The sequence below is a fragment of the Eublepharis macularius genome, chromosome 5 (genome assembly GCF_028583425.1).
Source record: "Eublepharis macularius isolate TG4126 chromosome 5, MPM_Emac_v1.0, whole genome shotgun sequence".
In the NCBI taxonomy this organism is placed as follows: domain Eukaryota; kingdom Metazoa; phylum Chordata; class Lepidosauria; order Squamata; family Eublepharidae; genus Eublepharis; species Eublepharis macularius.
The window spans coordinates 147,081,356-147,107,240 of NC_072794.1; the positions used below are offsets into that span (position 1 = coordinate 147,081,356).

Genomic DNA, 25,885 nt, shown 5'->3' on the forward strand with positions numbered 1-25,885 from the left:
CAAAGTCTTATTTCTTTCACTTAAAAGTAGAGTTTGCTTTCAGGTTAAGAAATATGCTCATGGTAAGAGCTGTTGAAGTATTCTGTTTTCCCCAGTATGTTGTTCTCAAAAGTTTCTTTCTATTCTTAGTAATCATCAAAATGTATTGACTATTATATAAAGTGCGTGCCAGTAGAGTCCAGGAGCTAATGAGACTCATGCTGTTTACAGAGGACCAGATGAAGGGTTTTTTTTCTTTGATCACGAAGGGCTTTTAAATAATCCCTCAGTTTCATACACAGTTTGTAGTGCAACAAGAGAGAGCTCTCTTTTAAAAAGCAAGTCAGACTCCTGCCTGGGCTCATGAAGCTAGCTCCATGATGGTTTGGATCCTGGTCTGAATCAGAAATAGCTCATAAAAGAGTTTTGTATTTGGCATTTCCAGCTGAAATTATTGGTGGCTTTTCAGCCCCAGTGCAATTAAAAAGTGTATTGCAAACTTAATACATTATTTACAACAATTGTTTAATATTAACACAAATCTTAGTGGATGTGACTGATTTTAAAATGTTTCTACGACCTACTTCTGCAGCGGCTGATGAAGAAGCTTTTGAAGATAATTCTGAAGAATATATACGAAGAGATTTGGAAGGATCAGGTAATCACAGATTTTTATATTGGTGCTAAAGAACTTGATGCAGTTTGCTGGAGTTTGATACTGAAAATGGAAAATCTTTTGACCCTAAAGTAGGCAGTCAGCTATTATTGTATTAAATGCTGTTGTCCTTTAGGCTTCAGGTATATAATGGGTGTATTTTTGCATTTGTCCTGAGATTCTGGCTAGAGTAGTTGAGCAAGATTTGGGTAGCACCTTAAAGACCAACTATATTTCCAGGATAATGAGTTTTCAAAACTCATTTGATGGGATTCATTTGATGGTCCTTAAAGCAAATTTGCTTGATCGGAGTATTAACTGCTTCCTGACTTGTGTTGATAGTTGTATTACAGTTGTTAAAAGATTGGGTGTGTATGTGAAAATATTTCAGCAGCATGACATATGGTAAGTCACCTGCTGTGCCTTCAATTAATTAATATCCACATCCTTATACTTCTGGAAATGTATCAGTTTCCAAGGTTGTCCCAAGCAGATATGCATATACTTCTGCTTTATATCAGTGACCTGGAGACCGTCCTGTAAGTAATACACTGCTCCATCCTTTTTACAGCAGTACTTTCCCTTTGTTCTCATATATATGACTTATTCATAGAATCATAGCGTTGGAAGGTACCTTCAGGGTCATCTAGTCCAACCTTCTGCACAATGCAGGAAATTCACAACTACCTCTCCTTCCCCCCTACACAACCAGTGACCCTTGCTCCATGCCCAGAAGATGGCCAAACACTGTCAGGATCCCTAGCTGAACTGTCCTGGGCAAAATTGCTACCTGACCCCAAGGTGGCTATTGGCATTACCCTGGGCATGTAAGAAGGGGCCACAAGAACTAAGCACTGACGTAACCCTTCCTGCCCTCCCTCTCATGATCTGCCTGTGAGTACTATGAGTTCCTATGAGTACTAGAGAATTCCATAAGGTGGGAGCCACAACAGAATGCATTTGTACGGGCAGCTATCAGATTTGCATGGTGGCACCTTCAGAAGGCCTAGCTCAGACATGGGTTACGGTGCTCCACTAACTACTTATTCGAAGATATGAATACATTGCATACCCACTTGAGACAAAGTCTCCAATGAACTCTCTGGCGTTTACTTCTTAGTAATGCATACGACCAAGTAGCAAGAGTTTGTGTGTCATAATGCAGTGCCCACAGGATGCAGGCCATCCTTCTAGACTAGATAGCTTTCTAAATTCAGTTTTCTAGTAAAATTCTATGGTAGAATTTATTGAATGCTAATAATTAAACTGATTTATCTTTGTATCCGGTTACGTCTTATAATGGCGAGGAGACTGACTCAGTATTACTAGCCTGTCAAGAATGAGGGTTTTTTTGCTTTTTGAGAAGAAACAAATAGTTATTTGTTTACTTTATTCATACCCCACCTTTGTCGCTGAGACTCAAGGCATATCATGTGATGTAAACAATGTAAGCAGACAGCACAAGGCATCTACTAAACAATTCAATATGACTACGTTTACAACATTAGAAAAAATGCAAAAGAAAACAGTATCATGCAGGATATATCATAAGCAGTGCCCCAAATGGAATTTAAAGATTAAATGCATTAAGAGCAGGACAAAACCACCCCAGTAAACATCGGAGTAGACTACAATATGTTCCTTTTATAATGAAGTGTCCTCTTGAATCATTCTATTAAATTATAGACCTATTCCTTTTATAAAGTTTAGATGACTGGGGAAGGCAATGGCAAACCACCCCGTAAAAAGTCTGCCAAGAAAACGTCGTGATGCGACATCCCCCCATGGGTCAGTAATGACTTGGTGCTTGCACAGGAGTCTACCTTTAACTTTTTTTAACCTCTTTTTATAAAAGTGTCCTTGTGAACAATCCTATTTTACACAATCTGCAGAATGACAGAAGTGTGATAGCCTTTCTGGCTTCCTCAGGCATGCCATTTCACAAGGTGGGAGCCACAACAGATGATACATATATACAGGCAGCTATCAATTTTAAACATTTGCATGGTAGCACCTTCAGAACACTTAGCTCAGAAGAACAAATCTGTCATGGTGGAGCATAGCAGGAGAAGCAGTCCTCTAGATACATGAGTTCAAGGCCATAAAAGGCTTTGTAGATGATAACCAATACTTCGAGTTGTACCCAGTAAATGATAGGTAGCCATGAAGTGACTGTAGAATGGGTACAATATGCATACTCCACCTAGATCCTTATGGTAACTAAGCTGGGACAATCTGTACCAGTTGCAGTTTCCAAGCTGATTTCAAGGACAGACCCATGCAGAGTGCATTATAGTAGTCTAGCTTCAGGGTCACTGTGGCATAAACCCACATGGCCAGGTCAAGGAAGCTATCTTGCAAACTAAGTAAAGGTTGTATAAAGCCTTTTTGCCGTTGAATAAACTTGCTTCTCTAGCGGTAGTGCTTAGTTCAGAATAACCTCTGGGCTGTTAACTGAGTCATTGAGGGTCAGCTGTACACCATCAGATGTGGGAAGCAAACCACCTCTGTTCGTCTCTTGCCTTGAAAACCACAGCAGGGGTCACTCATCATAAGTCAGCTATGACTTGATGGCAGTTTTCTTCACCACCATCCAAACTGGAACAAATCTGACAGATTTTATCAGCAAAAGATTTGCAAAAAGTGTCACAACTACTGCCCTGTTTTTGAGAATTTAAAGACTCAGATCTAGGATTCAGCAGGTGCTGGCCACATTGCAGTAAATCTGGCCCCGGATTTTACCTTACTCCTCCTTTATGAACACAGTAGCCTAGCTTCTGCTTTAATTTGCTATTCATAAGAGTAAACAACTTGGTACATTAGTAATCCTTTATCGTTAATACAGCTATCATGATTTTATTGAGATTAGAGTATGCTCCCATTAGCCTATTAAATTGCTCCAGCTCTATAAAATTATGGGCTTCGACTTGAGTTGTTCTGTATTCACAGCAGAATGGATCTAAGTTCTAGTGTGCTGGCCAAGTAGCTCTTCAAAATCAAGATGAGACTGCATTGTTCGTGTGTAATATGCCATATGTTTTATTTTCATTTGTGTCTTCTGTAGATATTGATACAAGACGTAGAGCAGCTTGTGATCTCGTACGGGGTTTATGCAAATTTTTTGAAGGACCTGTGACGGGGATTTTTTCTGGTTATGTCAACTCTATGCTGCAAGAATATGCAAAGAATCCATCTGTCAACTGGAAGCATAAAGATGCTGCTATTTATCTTGTAACGTCTTTGGCTTCAAAAGCTCAAACACAAAAGGTACCATCAGTATTGACTGGAATTACTTACTTCTACAAAAGTTACCTGCCCTAGGCAAATAAACAAAACCATTGTTTAAAATTAAAGGGTGGTTCTTCAGAAATGCTTGATTTCTGCTATATAATCCTATTGCTTTATTTTACTTCATTTATGCCCCACCTTCTCTTCTCTCCTCCATGTAATCCTCACAAAAGCCCTGTGAGGTAAGTTAGGCTGCGTGTGCATGACTGTCCCAAGGTAACCCAGCAAGCTTCTGTGGCAGAGTGAGGATTCAAGCCTGGGTTTCTGAGGTCCTAGTCCAACACTGTAATCATTATACCATACTGGCCGTAGGCATTCTTCATAATAGTTTGAGGGATTTTTGTGGTACACGGCCTTATAGATAAGTGGATACCAAGACAAAAGTTCACTTTGGGCTTATCTACTCACTAATAAAATGGGACCTTTGGGGACTGGTCCTGTGGTCATTGTTCCCAAGTACACGCTGCCCACACTGTTGAGAAACTGGATAGTAAGGGTTGGGTGCTTCTGGAAAGTCTCTGATAGAAGGAATTTCTGATAACATAGTGGAACTTCCCTGCATCCTCCCTTGCTGCAGGCTGAAATTTCCCCCAGGAGCAGGGGAGGCAGTAGAACCTAGAATATTGTAAGTGAGTGTCCAGATATCACACAAAACCGTAGTTTAAGTACACTGACTATGGTTAGTGAGTGTGATTGTCTGAAAGCAGGACATTCCACTAATTCTGGTTAGTTGGCATTTGTGACACCTTGATTTAACCACAGTTAGTCTTAACTATGGTTTCACATGACTAACAAGCCAGGATGTCTGTATTTGTACCCTGGCAATGCCTTCCAGGCTAAAGAGAGAAGGCAATGAAATTTGTTGAGACAAACCAGGGTTTGAGTGATTGTCTGTAAGCGGAATCCTTTTTTCACAAATGAAGCATAGTTAAAATAAAACATACTTTTGCATTATACCTAAACCTATGTGTCTCATCGATTTCCATGGGGAACAAGTGTTAAAGTGCCTTCTAAAAGTTTACACTTCAGTGCTTCTGGAAGAACAGGAAGGACCGATATATTTGTTATGCTTCTAATATCTAAACGTTTATTTAGGACTTTGTTCAACTGCTTGTGTTCTGTTTTTAATTCAGAACTTATGGGAGAAAAATGTGTAAGGAGAAACTGTCAAGTGTGTGAGCGCATTAGCAGTACCTATTTAGCTGGGTTTCCATATAACCCAATCCAGAAATTATTTTAGGTTATTTCAAACGCATTTTTGGTTTTTTGGTAGCATGGAATAACACAGGCCAATGAACTTGTAAATCTGACAGAGTTCTTTGTGAACCATATTCTACCAGATCTCAAGTCTCCTAATGGTAAGTTTGTAATTCTATGTGTAATCTCTTAAACTTATAGATACAAATTAACATGAGAATTTGTTAGGATGTCTGTAGTTCCTGTTTATTTGAAAGCCCCTGTGCCTATGTAACTGCAGGAGAAAAACATACAAGTTACCAAAACATTGCAAGACTGTTTTATTTATCTTTTCGGGAAGACTTAAGGATATTTTTGGAATTTTTTTTTTTGTTGAGGAAACTTGGGTGCTGTGTAGGTTAGAGGAAGGCTAGAATACTTCATAGTGGAAAATAGAGAAAGAGATAAAGAAAAAGCAAGTAATGTGCAGATGTGATATTTTACATAACACTCTGCAGTCTTATTTTTCATTTAAAAATGGATTTCCCGCCTTTGCACATGTCAGCTAACAAAACTAATTAACAACTAAAGCCACCCAAAGTGTATTTAAACTATAGAACAAGTCAACAGAAATGACCAATTGGATAAAGCAAAGGTCTGTACCAAAAAAAAAAAGCAGAAAACATCAACAATAGATAAATATAATTGGGTGTTTCCTTGTCTCACTATCAGCTGAGAGAGTCAGTGGAATTGTACAGTGTAATTTGAATTACTCGTTAAAAGTGCTGTCCTATATTATTGAATTTTATGTACTACAATATAGATAGCTAAGGTAACTATTTTTTACAGTGAATGAATTTCCTGTACTTAAAGCTGATGGTATCAAGTACATCATGATTTTCAGGAACCAAGTAAGTTGCATTGTTACTCCGAATTTTGAAACGTCTAACTAAAATACTTTTTATGCAACAGTATTTTGTATGTGAAATTTTCTACCAGATTTTAAATGTATGTCTGCCTTCATATGACGTGCGTTTGCAATATATTATGGATTCCTCTAAAAGAACAATTGGGTTAGATCCAGACTAAATTTTCCATCAGCAGAACAGAGCTTTGCTGCCTCCTGTTTCCCATTGCTGTAGCCCACTGATCTCCTGGGGAATAGGGGACCTTGAAGAGTGACATGGGGTGGGGGCATCTGCAGCAGGAAGGGAATTGCAGATTTAGGCTGGATCCAACCCATTGTGTTAATATTGGGGTTCAGATTTGTTTGCTGTTTCAGATATCTTCTCTAGCATTACTTGGATCACAAATAGTCCACTGATGGGACACTCTTTTCCCTGACATCCAAGAAGGTGGCCAGTATCGAATTCTAAGGGGGAAACGGTGCATGCAGCTTTCACATTGGACAGCGAGTTAGAAGCAGGGCTCTTGCTTTCCCGTGTGTAATTTCTGCAAAACCTTGCCTATGGTAGCTACAGTCATCTTGTAACTGTCATCTAACAACCAAGTAAATTCTACTTGGTCTTGGCCGTACCCATGATCTAGGTTTAATAGAATACACAGCACCAGTTTTAAAAGTTTAATAAAGATGTGTCTGTAAGTTAAAGAAGACTATGGTCTTCTGTCTCCATTATCAAGAAATTATGGAAGCCATTCTCATAACAGGTGCAGGTTTCAAGATATAGTGGATAAAATTTGATCAGATGTTGAATTTTTCCATGCTTTTTGGTATTTGCTTCTAAAATACTTTTAACCTGTGTGTCTATTTTTTAGGTACCTAAAGAACAGCTTTTGGTGTCTATTCCTCTCCTGATCAATCACCTTCAAGCAGAAAGTATTGTAGTTCATACTTACGCGGCTCATGCCCTTGAAAGATTATTTACGATGAAGGGGGCTAACAATACAACATTGTAAGTTTGCATCCTGTTATTTCCTGTTTTTTAAAAAGTATTCTTAATTGAGCACAGCATCCACATTTAGATACAAAGGTTCCAAAATCAGGTTCTGTTGAGCCAAGTTAACCATTGACTAGTTCTACAGAAATTTTGAAATACGTTGGCCTTCTTGATTTCTGTCCCTTGTACATCCCTGCGGTGTAATGGTCCATACATTCTTGCTGGTGTCTGGTTGGAATAGACTTCCTTACCCAGAAGGGCATTGTGGTGGGTGAGGGGAGCTTAGCAATTTGAACATTTCTCTAGGTACTCGAACGTGTTTTTCCTTCTGCAGAATTACAGCTGGAGAGATGGCACCATACGTTGAAATGCTACTAACAAATCTTTTCAAAGCTCTGACACTTCCAGGGTCATCTGAAAATGAATATATTATGAAAGGTAAGAGGTTGCGCTGAGGGAGCAGAAATGTTAGTTTTACATGCATACGCACACACTCAAGTACACCACTGTGTCCCTTCCTGCGAAATACAACCATTACTGCCCCCAGGGAAAAAAGGCAAAGGGAAAAACACAAAGACTCACCTAGCACCCAGCCAACCAGTGGCTGCTCAGAGCATATCTTCAAGAAGTCCGTTAGCAAGGGCTGGAAAGCATTTCCTCCCGCACTGGCCAGAGGAATGCTGTTTTTTGAGTCCAGTGTGTTCCCTTCCTTCTAGCACTTGTTCAAACAGCTCGTTCTGTGAACTTCCAAGAAATACCTCTGGTTCTTTGAGTGCTGTCCTTTCTACTTTTCTTTGAACATATGTGTTAAATTGCTAATTCACTGGCCACCCTGAACCTCAGTCATAGGGCAGAATATGAATAAATAAATCTTACCCTGCTCATATAGCCTCAATAGGCTTGGAGACTGAAATTACCAACCATGTAAGATTTCTATACAGTACTCTGAAATGTGCAGAGTATTTCACAGCTCCCCCCTGCTTTTGCACCAATGATGTCATTTTGGTGAAAGGCAGCTGAAGCTAAGGCACAGTGAGTTGTTCTGAATAAACTTAAGAGTTCCTGTAGCTAGATGTGGCGTAGTCCAGTTCAGGCTTCCTGATTTGGTTTCCTGACATCATAAGAGCATTCTAAGGGCACATGGTGCAACTCCTCATTTTTATTGTTTAGACCTGACCCTCAAAACCAAACTTTAGTTGGGATGATCTTTCAGTCTTCAACAAAGAGGAAAGCTCAACTGATTACCTTTGCTTTGCAAAATTCTTACTGTAATTAAAGCTTATAAGGTTTATATTTTTCTGTAATTCATAAACACAGATAAAATGACATTGCAATCCTTCCTGCCTGTATTAATACAATTTTCTAAATTTCCAGCCATCATGAGAAGTTTTTCTCTGCTTCAGGAAGCCATAATTCCTTATATCCCTTCTCTCATCACCCAGCTCACACAGAAACTGCTTGCTGTCAGTAAGGTAAATATATATATTATATAAAACTGCCATTGTTAATTATATCTTCCTCTGTTCTCTTTTTGTCAACCTGATTAGATGCTTGATAATAGTCACCCTACAGACCATACACTTTGCTTGTAGATTGGGTGCAGTGCAGTTATTAGAGAATCACCCTGTGGGCTAGATCCTACAGCAGAAGACACTTTAACTCATGCAGAGGTTGAAAGGGAGTGCCATTTCCACGGACTTCATACTTGTTGTCCTTCACTGTTCCCAGGGATCCCCAAAGCTCAGGAGCAACTTGTCAGGTGATAAAGAGATTTGCCAGGTTCCAAAAGTACACTTACCTGGTTTGTTTGCCCAACCATGCTTGGGACTTTGTTGCTTGAAAAGTAGCCCTGGAGTAGCAAAAGTGGCTCATGAGGTCACACGAGGGTCTGCTGTTTAAAGGTGGATGGGGGGGATCACTTGGCTGATCACAAACACTTGAAAATTTTCTCTTTGTCTGGAAGCTATATGTTAAAAGTTTACATTGTGAAAACAAACAGTGGCATTTTACGTGCAGCATGTTCAGAATTTGACACACATGTCCTAAGCTCTGTGCACTCCATGGGTGGCTTTTTTTCTCTCCTGCAGACCATCTAGGCGTGTTTGAGGTGTTAAGAGCACAAATCCACTCGAAAGTTTTCCTTTACCAACCTCGTTAAAAGAAATGTGACCTATGCAAAAACACTGTTGTCAGCATTCCTGTTGTACATTAATATTTGTGACTACTGAAGAACAAATACCTGCCTTAGATTTAAACTAAAAATTTAGATGCAGATGAGCTGCTGAAGAAGGGGACATGGTGTCCTGAACACTGTGAATGGAATACTGGTTGACTTTTTCCCCAGCTTGTTTTATTGCTGTTATTCAGTTCGTTATTGCTGCATATTCATGTACTCAACTTACACATTAGACTAGAAGGACTAGGCATCACTCAGGCTTCGGTATGAAATTATAATTACAATGTTCTCTTTTCTGTAGACTCATGACAGCTCTGTCTACACTAGCAATCCTCAGTGGCTCAGGAACCACATGCAGTTCCTTGACATGCCACTAGTCGCTGTTCTGAGCATTGTTCCCTAATGTGGCACCTATCCTATGTATCCTAAGAGGGAAAGGGCCTAATGTGGTGGGTCTTGTGGTTGGCAGGTGGTTTCCACCTTGAAACAGCCACTACTGGAGGAGTTAGTAAACTGACACTCGCTCCAGAGATGGAAGTAAATGTAGCTCATTTAGGTGATTGTAATTGTGAAAGTGGCTCTTTTTGGGCCACAGAGAGAGTACCACTGATCTATATACTTTGATGTTAGTGTGATGTAAAGTTACATTAATATGTCTCGTACTACAAAAGTATTAGAAGGGCCTGGTAATTCCAGAGAAGAGATAATGATTTAGGCCACATACCTAAAGGCATGATTTGGGGAGGCTCATGTAAGTAGTCGGCTGCCTGCTGTCAGATAAAAACAGAATTCTCATATTCCACATGGTTACAGTATACAAAACAATATCCTGTTTCTGTTTGCTGTGAAGTCACATCAGCAACTTTGTGCTGTTTGTTTGATGTCGTCTTTAGAATCCAAGCAAGCCTCACTTCAATCATTATATGTTTGAGTCAATTTGCTTGTCAATAAGGATAACTTGCAAAGCCAACCCCACTGCAGTTGGAAGTTTTGAAGAGGCGTTGTTCATGGTGTTCACTGAAATTCTGCAGAATGACGTGCAAGGTATGAATACAATATAAAGTCGCTTGAACTAAACTACATAAATTGGCTAACGGCAGTAGGCAGATGCTGAATAAAATACCTGTAGTTTGAATAACATTTCCTGGGATCCAAAGCAGTGCAACAGGAATCATACCAGAGAAAGGCAAATCCCCAGAACTGTGCTACTGTGGGTCAGTGTGGGGAGCCTCTTAGGAGTCTGTAGCGGAATGAGGGAATTGATAAAACTGTCCCTCCCCTCCTCCGCAGATGGTAAAGCCATTCCACCAGAGAAACTGCTGCTTTCCGGATGGAACAGCACCTTAGGATCCCAGCCATTTTTTATCTGACTCGGTTCATTTCAGTTTACAATGTAATTCTTCATTTTAAATAAAGATTGAGAAGATCTCATATTTTTGCGCAAGCCAAGTCCAGTATTAAAGGAATCAGTCTTAGTTTTTTGTTTGGGGATTTGTTATTCCATATCTTTTATAAGTCTTTTTAATGGAGAGATGCTGTTAAAAAAATGTGTTTAACTCATGAAGCTGCCATATGTCATGTCAGGCAATTGGCCTATCAAACTCAGCATTGTCAATGGGCAGCAGCTTTCCTGGATCTCAGACTGATAAAGGTTGTTTCCACCCCTGTTATCCAAGATCCGTTTAACTGGTGGTGCCTGGGATTGAGGCCAGAGATGCTGGTCATGCTTAGCAAATGGAAAATCCTCTCACACACTGAGCCACAGATCCTGTCCAGGAATATACTGTAAATAAAATGTTGTAGATAAGTTTTTTAAAAAGGTATCTATTGTAAACACTTGTCCCTTACTTGTATGAAATATATACTGTCTTCCTCCTTTTGACAGAGTTCATTCCATATGTGTTTCAAGTGATGTCTCTACTCCTGGAGATGCATAAGAATGATATTCCTTCATCCTACATGTCCTTGTTTCCACATCTGCTTCAGCCAGTGTTGTGGGAGAGATCAGGGAACATTCCCCCTCTGGTGAGACTCCTTCAGGCCTACTTGGAAAGAGGTGCCAATACGATAGCAAGTGCCGCAGCCGACAAAATAGTAAGTATAAGTTTATCGTGGTGCCACAGCGTATTGCATTTTATTTATTTCACTTATTCCCTGGCTTTCTCCCCTATGGAGACCCAAAGGAACTTACATTGTTTTCCTCTCTTTCATTTTATCCTCATGACAACTCTGTGGGGTAGATTGATTATGTATGACTGGTCCAAGGTCACCCATTGAGCTTCCATGGCAGAGTGGGGATTCGAACCTGGGTCTCCCCGATTCTGGCCAGCACTTTAACCACTATACAACGCTGGCTCTCCATTTAAGAAAATAAAGATTAGTAGATCAATTTGTTTATTACTGGATGGCCAGATGAATGGAAAGTGCTTTAGTTTTTATTGAGGTAGGTTTGTGCTTAGCTGCCAAAGTGCAGCATAAATCAAAAGGCTATACTAGATGGCAGTCTCCAAAGGTAGAATCTACAGACCTTGTATATTTTATTGTATTAAACTTAGAGATGGGCACAAACCAATACGAACTAAAGTTCATGGTTTGCGAACCGGCGGTTCGTCAGAGCCCATTTCTGACGAGCTGCCATGAATTTTAGGCTGGTTTGTTTGGTTTGGTTTTTGGTTCATCACTGCAGACAGCCTGGCACCAATCAGTCAGTTTCCTAGGCAACAGGGGATGGACTTCCTGCAGACCTTCTGCTGACCCGGATGTGACGTTTTCACAAACTAAATGAACCAGTTCACGAACCGGGGTAGGTTCGTGAAAGGTCGTGGTTCGTGAAATGCGTCGAACCACAAACCGCACGGTTTGGTTTTTTTCCAATTCGTGCCCATCTCTAATTAAACTCCTTTCAAATGGTTTTGTTTACATTTCTTTACAAACTGGCTCAGACACGGGCTTGCACATTTCCTCCTCTCCTGTTGTGCATACCTTCCAACTGTTTTTGGTTTATCACTAGACACAGTGTCCAACATGAAAACCATGGTTAGTATTGGTCCTTCAAGCCAGAATTGAAAACTAAAGTTTGAAGTGAAAAACTAGCTTCAATTTGCCAGGTCAGGTGCAACTGTGGGGTACAGTGGGTTCCAAAACACTTTGGCTTTTTAAGTTCAGTAGACATAAATGGGAGACATCTTCCCTTGGAGTGATTTTTGTGGCCTCTTTAACCAAATAATAACTTCAAACTTGTTTTTGTCTTAAAATCTATAGCCTGGCCTACTAGGTGTGTTCCAGAAACTTATTGCCTCTAAACTTAATGACCACCAAGGATTCTATCTTCTCAACAGTATTATAGAACATATGCCTCCGTGAGTACTAAAGTCATAGATTTTTGCTCTTCCTTGCTTGCATTTCTAATGACACTTGATCCAAATATGAGGGGTGTGTGTGTTTAAGATGTACTCTTAGTGCCATGGTATATTATACTGACTAACCAATTTCTGTGTGTATCGTTTATATTTCCAGAGAGTCCATTGATCAGTACAGAAAGCAAATTTTCATGCTGCTATTCCAAAGACTTCAGAATTCCAAAACAACAAAATTTATCAAAAGTAGGTTCTGTGTCAATGGCTTTATAATTTTGGGGAAGACTGTTAAATAGTGTAAATTTCCTGTAAAGAGAAATCTGGCATGTAAGAGATTGGAGTGTAACTCTAGTCCGAGGCCCATTGAAAACAGTTGGCCTAGACTGGAATAACTCTGAATAGGATTGCAGTTTGTGATCTAGAAAGCATTACTACACAATCTTAAAAATATGTTCCTGGATTAATAAATGCTGTTATATTGGATGGATGGATGCTTAACTTGTGAATATCCACTTCAACTTTTGGTGTGAGCTGTTAAAATGTTGCAGTGGTTTTTTTTTGTTTTTTGTTTTCAAAAGTGAAGGAAGTAGGGGTGTGGAAAACTTACCCATTCCCCACCCTTACTCCCCCACCCCAACTTACCTGGTGCCGCTTCGGATTCAGGTTTCTAAGTCACTTCGGTATGCTCCATAAAGATTCCAAGCATAACCCCCCCCACACACACACACCACTGACCTGGTCAGGTGGAAGCCTGGAGGCAACGCCATGCTAGCCAGCTGGCTGGCAGAGAAGGCCTTCCCTGTTGCCATCACCGTGCAGCCATGGCTGGCCAGCAGAGAGGGCCTTCTCTGCCACTGTCACTGTGCAGCTGCGGCCCACGGCAGCTGGCCGGCAGAGAGGACCACTGCCACCGGAAGCCAACAGGGAGGCGGAAGGGCTGCCTTCTCCAGCATGGTGCCAGGTAAGTTGGGGTGAGAGAGTAAGGGTGGGGAATGGGTACGTTTAAAGGGCCTTGCCACTTGTGAAAGGGCCCTTTAAACTTAACTCCTGGGGCCCCGAAGCATTATGAATGCTTCAGGAAGCTTTGATTCGGTATTTCCAAATCGCGGCCAACATGCTGCCCCCAATTCGGAAATACCGAAGCTTTCCAAATCGAGCTCGATTCAGGTATTTTACCCAGATCAGATACCCAAAGCAGATCGGATACCCAAAGCATACACCCCTAGAAGGAAGGGCCTGAAGGGTGGTACTTGAAAAGCTTGAGTTTTGGTTCGATCTGTGCTTACGATGGACCAGTGAGGGTTTTATGGCAGACAGTTGCTCTTGATGACAGTTGCTCTGCAAGAGAATGAGTGTGTGTTGGGAGAACAAGAACACAATGTTCTCATACTGTACTAGGAGTTTTCTTTACATTTTTAATTGACTCTTACTTCTCTCTCAACAGGTTTCTTGGTCTTTATCAACTTGTACTGTGTAAGATACGGCGCAATAGCACTTCAGGAAATATTTGACAGTATACAGTCAAAGTTAGTAACTTTATTAAAAATATCATTTGCTTCATATCGGGATGGCTAATAATCTGTATTCTCAAGGGCCACTGTAGTAGGATCCAAATTTTGTCTGTCCTGTGCTTGCCTCATTATTGAAAATCAGACCCACTTCTGAGAAAAGCAGGAGTAGCTCACTGCAGAGACTAGTAAACACTCATGAGCCCTTTTCTTGGTCAAGGTAAAATATTTACTTACTTCATTTATACCCTCTTTTTCTCCTCACTGGGGACCCGGATCAGTTTATATCATTCTCCTCTCCTCCATTTTTATCTTCATAACAACCCTGTGAGTTAGGTTAGGCTGAGAGTGTATGAATGGCCCAAGGCCACCCAGCAAACTTTGATGGCAGAACATGGATTCCAATCTGGGTCTCCCAGATCCTAGTCCAACACCAACCACTATACCACACTGGCTGCCCCTGTTGAGAACCATTTGTATGCAACAATATTTCTGGTTAATATTGGAAAAAAGTATTACTCTGCTAAAAACAAATTCCTTCGCTTATTCTTCAGCCACAATAGTTGTTTAGCAGTGATCTGTCTACAATTAATTTATACATTTTCCCGTTTCCTGTATCATAGCTTTGTACAAATTAAAAAGAGTAGAAATTAAAAAGAGTAGAGTTGCTTTCAGTCAGTCAGTTTTTTATTAATACTCATAGACCAACAAGTCATAAGCATACAAGAAAGATTATGTTAATATAAAAACATTGTGAAATGCATAATTATACAATTGTATAGATTGTATACTGAAATTATATATTGAAATTGTATACTTCAGATTGCATAAATATGCAATTTGAAGTATACAATTTTAGATCAGAGTGATGCCATTTGATGCCATAGACAAAAATTTTTACTACTGTCAGAGTCACATTTGGATCAGTATCTGATAATAATTTAGCTACAATATCTTGTTTTGCAGCATTTTTGGAGACAGATTTTGATCTGTTTGTCACGAGCCAAATTGTACTTATTACAATCTATTTAAAAAATGCCAAATGGTGTCTAAGTCGTCGGATTTACAGTCACGTCGCCACTCAGAGAAAGGAATTCCTAAGAATCTGCTTGCTGGTTCTCCTAATGGCAAGACATTTAGACTTGCTTTGGAGACAAATATTCTGTATTGAGGAACCGTTAGAAACAGTAAGCAGACAGAGATTGGGGATTGAAAGATCCAAGTACTGTAAAGAGCATACTCTTTGAGCTGTGCCACCAGTTGCTTTTAACTTCTTAGAAGCCTCATGGCTTAGCCAGAAGTCGTATGGGTCATGAGCATTTACTGACTAAGCTTTGCCCTTTTTTTCTGTTCGCTGTAAAAGCTATTGCATCTAGTAGGGGACAGGAGATCTGGGAGGTCAGCAACAGTAGCCCCAACATGAGTATACTGGGTGCATGGTGGGAAGGTCCCTGTATTCTTGATGTAAGACCAAACTATGAGTATTGAGTAGATGTCTTTTCAGTTAGCATCAAGTTTGTAAAGAGTTTCTCCACAAGAATGCTAAGCCCTCATAATGCTCTGCAGGTCTGTTCAGATTTCTGAGTCAATGATGTTGCAGACCTTAACTTGTATAATCTCTAAATGTTGTTAGCACATCATGTAATGAATGTCTTTGAGCTGTCTTACGTTAAAATTTAAAATGATTTATTTTCATGCCTAACAGGATGTTTGGAATGGTTTTGGAGAAGATCATAATACCAGAAATACAGAAAGTGTCTGGACAAGTAGAAAAGAAAATCTGTGCTGTCGGCATCACAAAAATACTCACTGAATGTCCTCCTATGATGGACACAGAGTATACAAAACTTTGGTACGTTCAACTATTCCCTTGTTAAAGTTTATCATTCAGATGATTGTGGCAACTGGAATACAATAATCTTTGGCCCCTTCAGAAAGCCAACCGCAGCCCAACCATAATGCAAACAGAATTCTGTAAGACTTCCCCTGCTTAAATTTACTTTTACTCTGGCTCAAATGAGCAAGTTTTAACACACAAAACAACTGACGATGTGTCTCCCCTTTAGGACACCTCTACTTCAGTCCCTCATTGGTCTCTTTGAGTTGCCTGAAGATGACACCCTTCCGGATGAAGAACATTTCATTGACATAGAAGACACACCAGGATACCAGACTGCATTCTCCCAGCTTGCCTTTGCTGGGAAAAAAGAACATGATCCAGTGGGCCAAATGGTGAACAATCCTAAAATCCATCTTGCACAGTCCCTTCATAAGTTATCTACTGCATGTCCAGGCAGGGTAAGTAACTTCAGTGTGTGCCTGTAATCTCTTAATTTGGGAGATAGGATTGAGGGGAGGGCAGCTGTGGTGGAGGAGATAATGAACCAATGTCATTCGCATCAGCCAGGCCCTGGGTTCAGCCAGTGGGGGAACACCACAAAACAGAACCAAGCAATACCCAGCCAGAAGCACAAGGCATTCCCTTGCTTCAGTTTGCATCTCTTGGGCTAAGTTGCAACAATGTATCTTGCTTCAGTTTGGTTTGGGTGGAATGGGGTGATTCTCTGGTGTGATGTTGGTCCCCTTCACTTTGGTTCTGAGGGGATTCCATTCCCATGCTGTAGTTTGGTTCTGTTGGGCTTTCTCTGGGATGAGCTCAGTTTGCATTTTGAAGTGGGCCATAGCAGCCTTGCCCCAGTGCAGTGCAATTCTGCAGTGGGAGTCAGCTTTGACTATTTTCCCCCATAGGAAACAATGGAGTGGCTGGGGTCGCCTTGTTTAGGAGACTATAGAATTTGACCCCAGGCTCCTGAAACTTGGGGGATCTTTAAAGGACTATCAGGAGTAGGTCCCCTGAAAATGTGGTGAAGTTTGCTTGAAAAATGACACACACACACACACACACACACCGCCAGCCTACTGGATTGTCCCCTGATTGATTTTCCCATAGAAAAAAATGATTTTCCCACGGCCAAACTTTACTGAATTAGTACAGGAAAAAATCCAGAATACTGAATCTAGTTCAGCATTCACTTTGATGATCTGGAATACCCAGATTTCGCCAAAACAGCCAAAATTAAATATTTTAATCTGAATACTGAACCGAACTGCACACTCCTATGTGCTGGTTAATGCTTTGCCTCAGGGAAGCATAATGGTTCCCACCAAGCTGAAGTTGCCATTAATACTGTGACTTTGAATGCATATTCATAGCGGCACTGTGTCTTGTGTTTTAAGGTGCCTTCAATGCTGAGCACCAGCCTGAATGCAGAAGCTTTGCAGTTTCTCCAAGGATACTTACAAGCTGCAAGCGTCACGTTGCTCTGACCTTTTCCTTTCTGGTGTCAGAGTTTCAAAATTGTGTCAAAGACCGCTGATACTGACTGTCTTCTAAGCAAAGCTTAGAGAGGACGAAGCAAGTTGCTACTTCAAAAACATTTCACCGACTTGTTTGCTTGATGGAGATCTCAAAAGATTTCATTCACGTGATCATAGTAAAGAAGCAAGTGACTTTCCCATTCCCGGTTTGCTTTCAAAGGGAACTAGTAATAGGAGTTTCTCATTTTGGGATTGACTGAAGTTCTGCATCCGCTGTGTTTTGGGTAACATTTTAAAATGTAAAGAGCACTGGCTGCAAACTCATTTTGTGTCACTAAAAATTTTCTCATTTTAATTTCTTTTGTGTCTTTAAAGTTTATCTGGATTGTGAATAAATAAGCTCTTGTTTAAAGGGTCTGTCTAACAATGTATGTCTTACTCTGTTAGAATAAATTGTAACTGTCTGCAAGTGATGCCATTGGTCCCATGCCATATGCAGTGTGTGTAACTTTGCTTGCCACTCTAACACTATTCATGATGAAGTTAAAATTGTATTTGAAGAGGCACCTTCATAGCATTTTGATTTCCATTGGCAAAAATGTAAGGAAGCACTCCTTTACAAACACACTCAATCTTTACAGGCAATGCACAGCTATTTAAAAAATAATAAATGTCTGTTAAATTTAATTCATGCAGGTGGTTCTTGTTAAGCAACTATGTTTAGTTATATTTGAGACTTGCTGGTGTTCTTCATTTAATATCCAAACACTGAAAATCTGTGGTAGAGAGAACTTCATGTGCCACTAAATTTTGTTTAGGGGAGAGTAATCGGCTAGTTTGAATAATGCTGTGAGTATCTGAGAGACTTTTATTCAACAAAGCTGGCTTGGGGTTCTAAATATTCAAAAGATGATGACATGAGGGGAGCCTCTTAGTGGCTTCTCTGATGAATGTTGCTGAGATGGCAAACAAAGATTGAACAGCCCTTTGCAAATCAAAAGTGCAATATAAGTAGGAGTGCTAGACATTTTTACAATGGTACAGAATTTGGCATTCCTTGAAAGTAAAGGCCCCTGCAGCCTTCCTATTAGAATCCCGAGGCCCAGAGAATGTTCTGAAGACACGTAATACCATTCTCCTGATAAAGGTAAGTGTGGGTCTGGTCTCAAGCTACTTTAAGTAGGAAGGATAGGACAGTGAAATCAGCCTCGTTCTTTAAAAGTGAGCTGTATGCTGAAATTCTTTTCTGCTGGGGATTTGTGATCTGGAACGTATAGTGCCAGAGACTGGTTCTGGTATAGCACAGTCCAGGTAGGAAGAGGTGAACTCATGATTCTAAGTGTCTTAGTGCTCTACGATATAAAAAGCTTTTGCTTTAAACTTGAAGCCTCTTTATAGGAAGTATTTTTACTCTTCTGCCCTTTCTTGAGTGTATACTTATATGAGAAAATGTAATGTCTGAACTGGGCAACAAGCACAGACGTGACTGGCTGCAATTTCAGTTATTATGGAGGCTAATTTAACCATAAGATCACTGCTGTCTCACTAGTTGGGACGGGAGGTCTCTCTTATTTGTAAGGGTAACGTAAGTATTTTGAATAAGTGTGAATACTAAAAAAAAAAATTGCAGCAAAAGTCTGGGAACATGTATCTCTTTAATTTCCTGAAAAAAGATTTACACAAATTGTACAATCTTGTTTTGGTTGCTCATTGAAAGATTAATGTTTCATAATGTGGTTGTTCCTGCACAATTTGTTCCATTCAGAATGTTTATAATGGGATCTGCTGTTGCATGTACAGGCTGAAATCCTCCCTCCACCACAAGGTGGCCTTGAGCAAATCACTACTGCATCTTAAGCGGTGATAATAAAAAGAATATTCTCTATGCAGTGACTCCAAGGCGTGCTGGTTACACACCCTTCTGCCATCATACAGTCTGAAAAAGCTCTTCATCATAAAATTCAGGCAATTTTGTACCATCAATCTAAGGTTTGGCAAAAATAATCTCGCTGAGGAGCAATGTAATCTGGTCAGAATTCAGAAAGAATCTTATCTGAATTGGATGAGCTTGCAGATACAAAAAATATAGAAAATTTTCAGCTGTTTTTATTACCCAAACAAAAGACTTGACTTGATGAGTCAGGCCTGATCTCGCTATTCAGCTCTGACAGCAGCCTCGACATTGATAATTATGAGCCCTTTGGATCCAATCCCACCAACTCGAATCCAGCATCAACATCCAACTCCAGAGATGCAGAGTCTGATTGAGGCCCCATGGACCCAACAACATCCGGCACCGACTTCACTGAGTCTGTCAGAACTGGTTCAGCCACAGGCGACCTTCTATCATCCAAAGTTGAGGGAACCTTTGACAGTGGTGATCATCGGAACGGATGTTTCAGTATCCAACCTGTGGGAGATTGACCCAACCATAAGCAAGGGATATCTCCAGAATTCATTGAACCTAAGAAGGCTAAAACAAAATCTTGATATTTCCACAAAGGGAAAGGAGATCCAAACATATTTCAGCCAAAGAGATTGATGTACCTGAAGTACAATTCATCAAAGCACCACACGCTCCCATCACCTCACTCAAGGTCACTGTCCATCTGTTCTTCAGAAGAAGAAGGGGAATTGATTGAACCAACAATGCAACCGATTTCCTAGACTAGGGAGCAAGAATCTCAACAACCATGCTGCTCCCGCAAATGTCAGTCATGGTTCCAGCAGGAGGGACTCTCTGCTTACTGCATTGACATGGGTGAGCCTTATAGAACAGAGTCCACTGTATCTACCTTTGAGGGATTCACGCAATCAAAAGGACATAAGACAACTATATCATATGCCTACATCAGCAGTGGCATTTAACTTCACTTAATCTGATCAGGAGCATTACCCAGGTGATAGGAGCCCAAGTGTTCCATCAGACCTGTCCCTATATGAAACAGTCATGGAAGAGGATCAACCTCACCCACAGGTGACTTCCATTTGTACACAGAAAAAAGTTGTGCATGGCTAAATCTTTGGATCTCAAGATTTTCTCTCCTGAACCAAAACCTAAAGATAAAATCCTGCAACATCTGTACTCCAGAAATCCTGCAAACTTTGCCTTCCTTATAATTAAGGGATTCATAGAGATGATGACATCTTTGTGAGAAGCCTGCTTCAGTACCTTTCACATCAAAGAACACAGAAAGCCTTTATAACACTAGAGAAGATGTTGCTCCTTTTTGTTCACACACGTCATCATTCATGACTGAAGAAATGCAAGCCAAACAAAGACGGGTCTCACTCAACCCCTGCTGATATAAGACCAAGGATGTTCCATAAGTCGTTACTTAGATGACTGTCTCATATCAGCACCTTCTAGAGGGTCATTACTAGGACAAATACAGACCATTATGGATGCATCTGACGAAGAGAGCTGTAGCTCTTGAAAGCTTATGCTACAATAAAGTTAGTTAGTCTTAAAGGTGCTACTAGACTCTTTACTATTTTGCTACTACAGACTAACACGGCTAATTCCTCTGGTTATATAAGACCAGTATTTCAGATATAGGGATTTCCAGAGATGGATCTATTTGCCATAAAGGTAAATTGGAACCCCCCCTTTGTTTTGTTCAAAGAGGGGGCGGAATATGTCAGATGGTCATTAGGAAACGCATTCCAAATTACCTGGCCAGGACATCGTTTTTATGTTTTCTCTGATTCCACTCATTGCACGTATGGTCAGCAAAATCCAAACAGAACAAATGTCATTGCAGTGACTCCCTTCTGGCCACGTCAACCATGGTTCCTCATCTAGTGCAGCTGTCCAAGAGCTCAATCTACCATCTACCATGAACTCCAGACCTCCTCAGTTGTTCTACATCACGATTTACCCAGACTGAAACTAACAGCATGGTTAATTCTGCAATAGGCAGATTGACAAAAGGAGTAGCTGCAAACATATTGAATTCCAGAAAAAACAATACAAGAAAATCATATGCATACAAATGGTAGAAATTTTCTGGTTGGGCCAGGAGTCAGGGCTTGGATTCCTCTGATTGCCCTTTAGCCCAAATACTGGGATTCCAACTGTTTCTTAAACAAGGAGGGTCTTTCAAACTCATCAATTAATTGGACAGCAATTTCTGCATTTCATCCCCCTATAGAAAGGAAAACTGTTTTCTCCTTCTATACATCTTTCTCCCTCTATACATCTGTAGACCTTTTTTTTTAAAAGGTCTACAGAATGTTTCCAACAATATCTAGGATTGGCCACTACAGTCTAGTGCTAGCTAGACTGATTTCACGACCCTTTGAATCTCCAGCTACATGCCATCTGAGATTCTTATCAATGAAAATAACGTTCCTTATAGCAATCATCTCTACCAGGAGAATAAGTGAACTGGCAGCACTTTGAACCAACCCGCCTTTTCTTAAGATACATCAAGAAAAAGTAGTTCTGAGCTTGGAATTTCTTCCAAAAGTAACTACTAAATTCCACATGTCTCAGGAGACAGTACTCCCTGTAGTTTTCCCTTTACCAGCATCACAGGCTGAGAGAACACAATATACTAGATGTCCATAGGGCTATTTTGTTTTACCTAGATCATACAGCATCTTTTAGGTTAGATACACAAGTATTTATATGCTATGCGGGACCTAATAAAGGGGAAAAGGCCACCTTGCAGACCATTGAATGTTGGGTGGTGCAGGCTATCAAGGTGTCTTATGGGAAAGCTAACCTACCTTATCCATTGGAAGAGCATGCTCACTCCACCAGGTCATAAGCTTCAGCAGCAGCGTTCCTGAAAGGGGCGCCATTACAAGATATATGTAAAGCAGCGGTGAGACATTCTTCAGACATTATGCCTTGATGTGCTGGATAGAAAAAAAGCAGCAGGCCAAGCAGTCCTTCAGTCATTATTTCAATAAAGGGCACACCCACCTCCATGGGTAAGTGGCTTGTTAATTTCCCATGTGGGACTGCACAAAAGAATGAAAACTTAGTTGCACTTACCTGGTACTGCAGATCAGCCATCAGAGAAGCCAAAGCTCAGTATGAGCTGGGTCTGGTCAGGGGGGCTCGCTACAATAAGAAAAACTTCTTCAGATATGTGAGAAGCAAACACAGGGTAAAAGAGGCAATTGGACCACTGTTGGGAGTGGAAGGAGAAACTCTGATGGAGGTCAGAGAAAAAGCAGACAGGCTTAATGACTTTTTTGCCTCTGTTTTCTCCATGAAGAACTTGAGCCCATCTAGAGATGGTAATAGACACGACAGGACACCCGGGGGGCTAGTTGACATAGAGAGGTTGTGGAGAGGCACCTAGCTGCACTGGATGAATACAAATCCCCTGGGCCAGATGGTGTGCACCCAAGCGTGCTCAAAGAACTTTCTAGAGAACTTGCAGAGCCTCTGTCCATTATCTTCAAGGCCTCCTGGAGGACTGGGGATGTGCCACAAGATTGGAGAAAAGAGCAAATGTTATCCCAATCTTTAAGAAAGGGAAGAAGGATGACCCGGGAAACTACGGGCCAGTCAGTCTGACTTCTGTTGCTGGGAAGATATTAGAGCAGATTTTAAAGGGATCAATCTGTAAGCATCTGAAGGACTGCTCAGTGATTCGGGGAAGTCAGCATGGTTTTGTTCCTAACAGATCTTGCCAGACCAACCTGGTTTCCTTCTTTGATCGAGTGACCAGCTTACTGGATCGGGGGAACTCTGTCGACGTGATTTATCTGGATTTCAGTAAAGCTTTTGATAAGGTTCCCCATGACATTCTAATGGGAAAACTGGAAGACTGCGGACTGGACTATAGGACAGTTCGGTGGATAGGGGATTGGTTAGAGGACCACATCCAAGGAGTGGTGGTCAATGGCGTTTCATCAGATTGGAGGGAGATGTCCAGTGGGGTGCCACAGGGCTCAGTTTTGGGCCCGGTACTTTTCAATATTTTTATCAACTATCTGGATGAAGGGGTAAATGGGTAAATTTACTGATGATACCAAATGGGGAGGAGTGGCAAACACCCAAGAAGATAGAGTTAAAATTCAACAAGACCTGAATACTCTGGAGAAGTGGGAGATTGTGAACTGGATGCAATTCAATATAGATAAGTGCACAGTATTACATCTTGGCCACAAAAATGTAAAGCACAAATACAGGATAGGGGATACACTTGTATGGCCCCTTCCAACTGTCTGATTCTGTAACTTGTTCATTGAGGTCTTTTGAGCAGGTACACATACCCTTCCTCCTGCCCTGCTGATGCTCTTCACTGTTATCTGGAGACTTTGGCAGCTCAGAAGAAACTGAGGGTAAGGGGCGCTGTCTCCCAGAAGCACAAGCAGTTTTCGGTGGGATTATTAGTACATGTTCATCCCATTCTTTCCACTCCTCTATTTTGTCCTCATAAGAACCCTGTGAGGTAGGTTAGGCCAAATGAGTGACTGGCTCAAGCTTGCATTGACAACAGGCCAGGACAAAAATTTTTCCCTTTAATAGAAGAGTTATTTATGTTATATTTACCAGGATGTTAAATATAGGAAGTTATTTACCAGGTGGTGTTACTTTCCATCATGCCCTGAAAAGCTGGGACTGCCCATTACCACACACTAAGCCTAAATTTAAAGGGGTAGGATGTCTCTCTTCAGGCCTGTTGGCAACTGCAACCCAAGCCGGCTCAACAAGTTTCATAGTAGAGTTGGGCTTTGAACCTACTTTGATCCTACTCAATGAGATGAGGATCAGCTTTAACTCTGGCAGTGGACAGCTCTGACCTTTTGCCTATGTCTAGCCATCCACTTGCACAAGGGTGAAGAGAGAAATGTGTATGTGTGTGTTATGTGCCATCAAGTTGTCTCCAACCTATGGCAAACCCTATGAATGAAAGACCTCCAAAATGTCCTGTCTTTAACAGACTTTCTCAGATCCCGCAAACTGGAGGACGTGGCTTCTTTTACTGAGTCAAGCCCTCTCATTTCAGGTCTTCCTCTTTTCCTGCTGCCTTCCACTTTTCCTAGCATTATTGACTTTTCCAGAGAATCTTGTCTTCTTGTGATGTGAACAAAGTACGATAGCCTCAGTTTTGTCATTTTAGCTTCTAGGGAGAGTTCAAGCTTGATTTGATCTAGTACCCACTTATTTGTCCTTTTGGCTGTCCATGGTATCCACAAAACTTTCCTTCAGCACCACATTTCAAATGAATCAGTTTTCTTCCCGTCAGCTCTCTTTACTGTCCAACGTTCACTTCCATACATGGCATTGGGGAATACCATAGTTTGGATTATTTTTATCTTGGTTCCCAGAGAGACATCTTTATCCTTAAGGATCTTATCTAACTCCCTCACAGCTGCTCTTCCAAGTCTCAATCTTCTTCTGATTTCTTCATTGCAGTCTCCCTGTTGGTTGATGATTGAGCCAAGGAATAGAAAATCTTGAACAACTTCTATTTCCTTATTGTCAACTTTAAAGTTGTGTAATTCTTCAGTAGTCATTACTTTTGTCTTCTTGAAGTTCAGTTGTAATCCTGCTTTGGCACTTTCTCCTTTAACCTTCATCATTAGTCGTTTCAAGTCTTCACTATTTTCTCCTAGTAATGTGGTATCATTTGTGTATCTCAAATTGTTAATGTTCCACCAATTTTAACTCTACCTTCTTCTAGATCTAATCCAGCTTTCCTTATGATATATTCTGCATAGAGGTTGAACAGGTAGGGAGATAATATGCATCCTTGTCTGACACCCTTGCCAATTGGAAACCCTTCCGTTTCCCCATATTCTGTCCTGACAGTAGCCTCTTCTCCAGAGTATAGGTTGTGCATCAAAACAATCAGATATTATGGCACCCCCATTTCTTTTAAGACTCTCCATAGCTTTTCATGATCCACACAGGAGCTTTGCTGTAATCTATAAAACACATGCTGATTTTCTTCTGAAATTCCCTGATATGTTCCATTAGCCATCATAAATTCGCAAAGTGATCTCTGGTGCCTCTTCCTTTTCTGAATCCAGCTCGAACAGCTGGCATTTCTCATTCCATATATGGTAAGAGCCTTTGCTGTATAATTTTGAGCATCACTTTTCTTGCATGGAAAATTAACACGATTGTCCAATAGTTGCTGCACTCCTTGGCATCCCCTTTTTTGGGATTGGAATGTAGATTGTTTTGTTTTCCATATTTGTTGACATAGCTCTATTGATTTTCCATCTACTCCAGGTGCTTTGTTTCTCCCAATTGCTTCGAGTGAAGCTTTTACTTCATTTTCTAGGATTTCTGGCTCTTCATCAAAAGACTCTTCGTCAAAAGTATCTGTCATCCTTCCATCTCTTTTGTATAGTTCTTCAGTGTATTGTTTCCATCTTTCCATTATTTTGTCCTGATCAGATACTGTATTTTCATGTTGATCTTTCAGCATCCCAAGCTGTGGCTTGAATTTCCCTTTGATTTCTCGGATCTTTTGGAAAAAGTCTCTTCTTCCTTTTTTGTTGTTCTTTTCTATTTCTTTGCACTAGTTATTATAATAGATTTCTTTGTCTGCATA

At 40.7% G+C, this 25,885-nt stretch overlaps 1 protein-coding gene and 1 long non-coding RNA gene across 4 annotated transcripts in view; one reads left to right on the plus strand and one right to left on the minus strand.

The window, feature by feature from the left end:
* The window catches only part of CSE1L (chromosome segregation 1 like), a 36,165-nt gene extending 18,394 nt beyond the window's left edge, over positions 1-17,771 (plus strand). For all 3 annotated transcript variants that reach the window (XM_054981020.1, XM_054981022.1, XM_054981021.1), the window contains exons 11-25: positions 572-637; positions 3,699-3,901; positions 5,196-5,280; positions 5,948-6,009; positions 6,875-7,011; positions 7,331-7,434; positions 8,371-8,468; positions 10,066-10,216; positions 11,058-11,266; positions 12,434-12,531; positions 12,689-12,774; positions 13,973-14,054; positions 15,742-15,888; positions 16,103-16,334; positions 17,274-17,771. In XM_054981020.1, coding sequence (XP_054836995.1) covers positions 572-637; positions 3,699-3,901; positions 5,196-5,280; positions 5,948-6,009; positions 6,875-7,011; positions 7,331-7,434; positions 8,371-8,468; positions 10,066-10,216; positions 11,058-11,266; positions 12,434-12,531; positions 12,689-12,774; positions 13,973-14,054; positions 15,742-15,888; positions 16,103-16,334; positions 17,274-17,363 — 1,850 coding nt within the window. In that variant the 3' untranslated portion in view covers positions 17,364-17,771. The remainder of the gene's footprint in view (positions 1-571; positions 638-3,698; positions 3,902-5,195; positions 5,281-5,947; positions 6,010-6,874; positions 7,012-7,330; positions 7,435-8,370; positions 8,469-10,065; positions 10,217-11,057; positions 11,267-12,433; positions 12,532-12,688; positions 12,775-13,972; positions 14,055-15,741; positions 15,889-16,102; positions 16,335-17,273) is intronic.
* A 1,546-nt stretch (positions 17,772-19,317) lies between these two features.
* LOC129330816 (uncharacterized) lies at positions 19,318-22,416 on the minus strand. Its single transcript, XR_008597073.1, has 3 exons — positions 22,360-22,416; positions 22,089-22,220; positions 19,318-19,764 (listed from the first exon to the last, which is right to left on the minus strand). It is a non-coding gene; the product is annotated as an uncharacterized LOC129330816 (long non-coding RNA).
* Between the last annotated feature and the right edge of the window lie 3,469 nt (positions 22,417-25,885).